This window comes from Coffea arabica, chromosome 9e, assembly GCF_036785885.1.
Source record: "Coffea arabica cultivar ET-39 chromosome 9e, Coffea Arabica ET-39 HiFi, whole genome shotgun sequence".
Taxonomy (NCBI): Eukaryota; Viridiplantae; Streptophyta; class Magnoliopsida; order Gentianales; family Rubiaceae; genus Coffea; species Coffea arabica.
In genome coordinates, this window is record NC_092327.1 from 10,299,226 (window position 1) to 10,301,560 (window position 2,335).

Below are 2,335 nucleotides of genomic sequence, written 5' to 3' on the forward strand. Positions count from 1 at the left end.
TTGTGACAAAGACAAAGTCTGTGAGTTGATCAGTAACAAGAGATGGAACAACAATCTTATTCAGTCCATTTTCTCAAGAGAAGAGGTGGAACAAATACTAATGATCCCTCTCAGTATCCAGGAAAGGCAGGACGGTTCGTTTGGAGGCATAGCAGTAGTGGAGATTACACCACCAAGTTAGGATATGCTCAAGCCAGATTCAAATTGAGCAAGAAGGCCAATAAGAAGCAACCAAATGAGGGATCCAGCACAAGGAAGGATGATCCTACACTATGGCATCAAGTCTGGGATCTAAACATAAAACATAAACTCAAGCACTTCCTATGGAAATGTCTTCATAACATCCTGCCTACAAATGAAGATGTGCATAGAAGAACTGGTAAAGGGGATAAGTGGTGCAAATGCTGTGGTGAAGAGGTTGAAACACTAGAGCACCTTTTTTTCAACTGTAAAGCTAGAGAAGAGGCTTGGAAGACATTCCCTATCAAATGGGATGGTATTCAAGCAAGCTCGTGGAATTTCTGGAAGTGGTGGAAAGCGTTGCAAGGGGCTAGAACCAGAGTTAACGACATTAGTCACATAGAAGCCACAACAAACTTCTTGTGGCAATTGTGGAAAGCAAGGAATGCCTACTACTTCAACAAGGAAAGCACAAAAGGTAACCTGATCTCAAGTAGAGCTCTAGAAGAATGGCTGGAGTACAAATAGATGTGGGACCTGGAGAAAAGGGAAAGCAAAAAGGATGATCCAGAAGTACCAACGATGACCATCACAAAAGAACTTCAGGATCAACATGCCATTCTAATGTTCACGGATGCAGCAATGGACAAAAAGAGAAGTAGAGGGGGACTGGGCATCGCAGCAAAGGACCATAATGGAAAACTTGTTAAAACTTGGGCAATCCCTACTGGAATGATGAAGGATGCTGCCATACTAGAAGCTGAAGCAATCAGATCAGCCATGCCCAAAGCTCTAGAAGAAGGGTGGACATCTCTACTCATACATTCAGATTGTAAGTGTCTAGTGGATAGAATTAATCACAGATGTTTTGGGTTATCTCTATTAGATGTGTTGGTAGATGATATCATACATCTTAGTCGATCCTTTTGGCGATGTTCCTTCATATTTATTGGAAGGAAATATAATCGCACTAGTCATGGTTTGGCAAAATTTGCCATTAACCTAATTGATGAAACAAGGTGGGAGCTTGACTTCCCTGTGTGGCTTAGGATTGAAGCCCACAAAGATGTCCTGGCCATGTGCCAGTAGTATGTATATGATAGGAATATTGTAACATTTCTCACATATATATTAAATGATGACATTTTGACAAAAAAAAAAGTTTGTAGTTTAAACTGATGTAAAATTTAACTTACAAGTTACAAACCGTTATTTAAACTGATTTCAGTTTGTCGAATATGACTTTGCAACCTGTGATCGCTACAAGTAGCATAATTTCTACGAATATTGTTAAAATAAAAAAAGTTCACAAAAGTGGTGTAAGTTGGAAGCTTGTTCTACATTAAGGGTTGCTACAGATAGTAATGGAGGCTTCTTTAAAAAATTGTTTTTCTTTTTCATTTTTTTTCCTCTACAAAACTAAGGAGCAATTTTTTTTTTTGAAAAGCCTTCGCCGCTCGTGAAATGAGCAGGCCAAATTATTAAGCATTATGATGCAATTAAGGATCGCCGCATAGTTGATATGTTGTGATTCGTTTAAATTTTTTTTTCTAAAAGCTAACCCTAATCCTAATCATAAATTTAACCCTAAACTCGAAATCACTACACCCTAACACGTAATATAAATCCTAACCATGAGATCCAAAATTTAATTTACCTATAAGAATTGTGCTAATCATGCATGCTGTTAAATGAAAATAAAATATGCCCAAGTCATCCCTTTTTTAATATTTAGTTTTAATGTTAATTTAATAATGATAAATAATGTAGCATTCAACCATTTAAACGATAAATGAGTGCAACAATTAGCACATGAACTTGAATGATAATAATGGGAGATTTGACAAGAAAAATTCTTAAAATCTGAATATCACCCCCCAACACGTCTCTTGCCTTTATCGTGCGGAGTGGTAGAGTAGCTACATTTCCAATGTATCCTTCCGTGTGATGGATCTCATCTCAATTGTGGTCGTTCGAACCTTCGAGGTAGTGCCTGCACTTGTTCAGGCGTTTGGTCCTCGTCATCATCAACGGAGAGGTCCAATATGGGAGTCTGACTGCATCTAGGACAAGAACCATGTATAGACATCTGGAAAGGAGCATTAATGAAAATGATGTCGTCGTCCATATGAAAAATAGGTGAAAAGCCCATCGA

The 2,335-nt window shown here is 38.1% G+C and overlaps 1 protein-coding gene across 1 annotated transcript; it reads left to right on the forward strand.

Moving 5' to 3' along the window:
* Positions 1-708: 708 nt before the first annotated feature.
* On the forward strand, positions 709-1,269 carry LOC113710004 (uncharacterized). The gene has a single exon (XM_027232855.1). It carries the CDS (start codon positions 709-711, stop codon positions 1,267-1,269), a length of 561 nt encoding a protein of 186 aa, XP_027088656.1.
* The last annotated feature ends 1,066 nt before the right edge of the window (positions 1,270-2,335 follow it).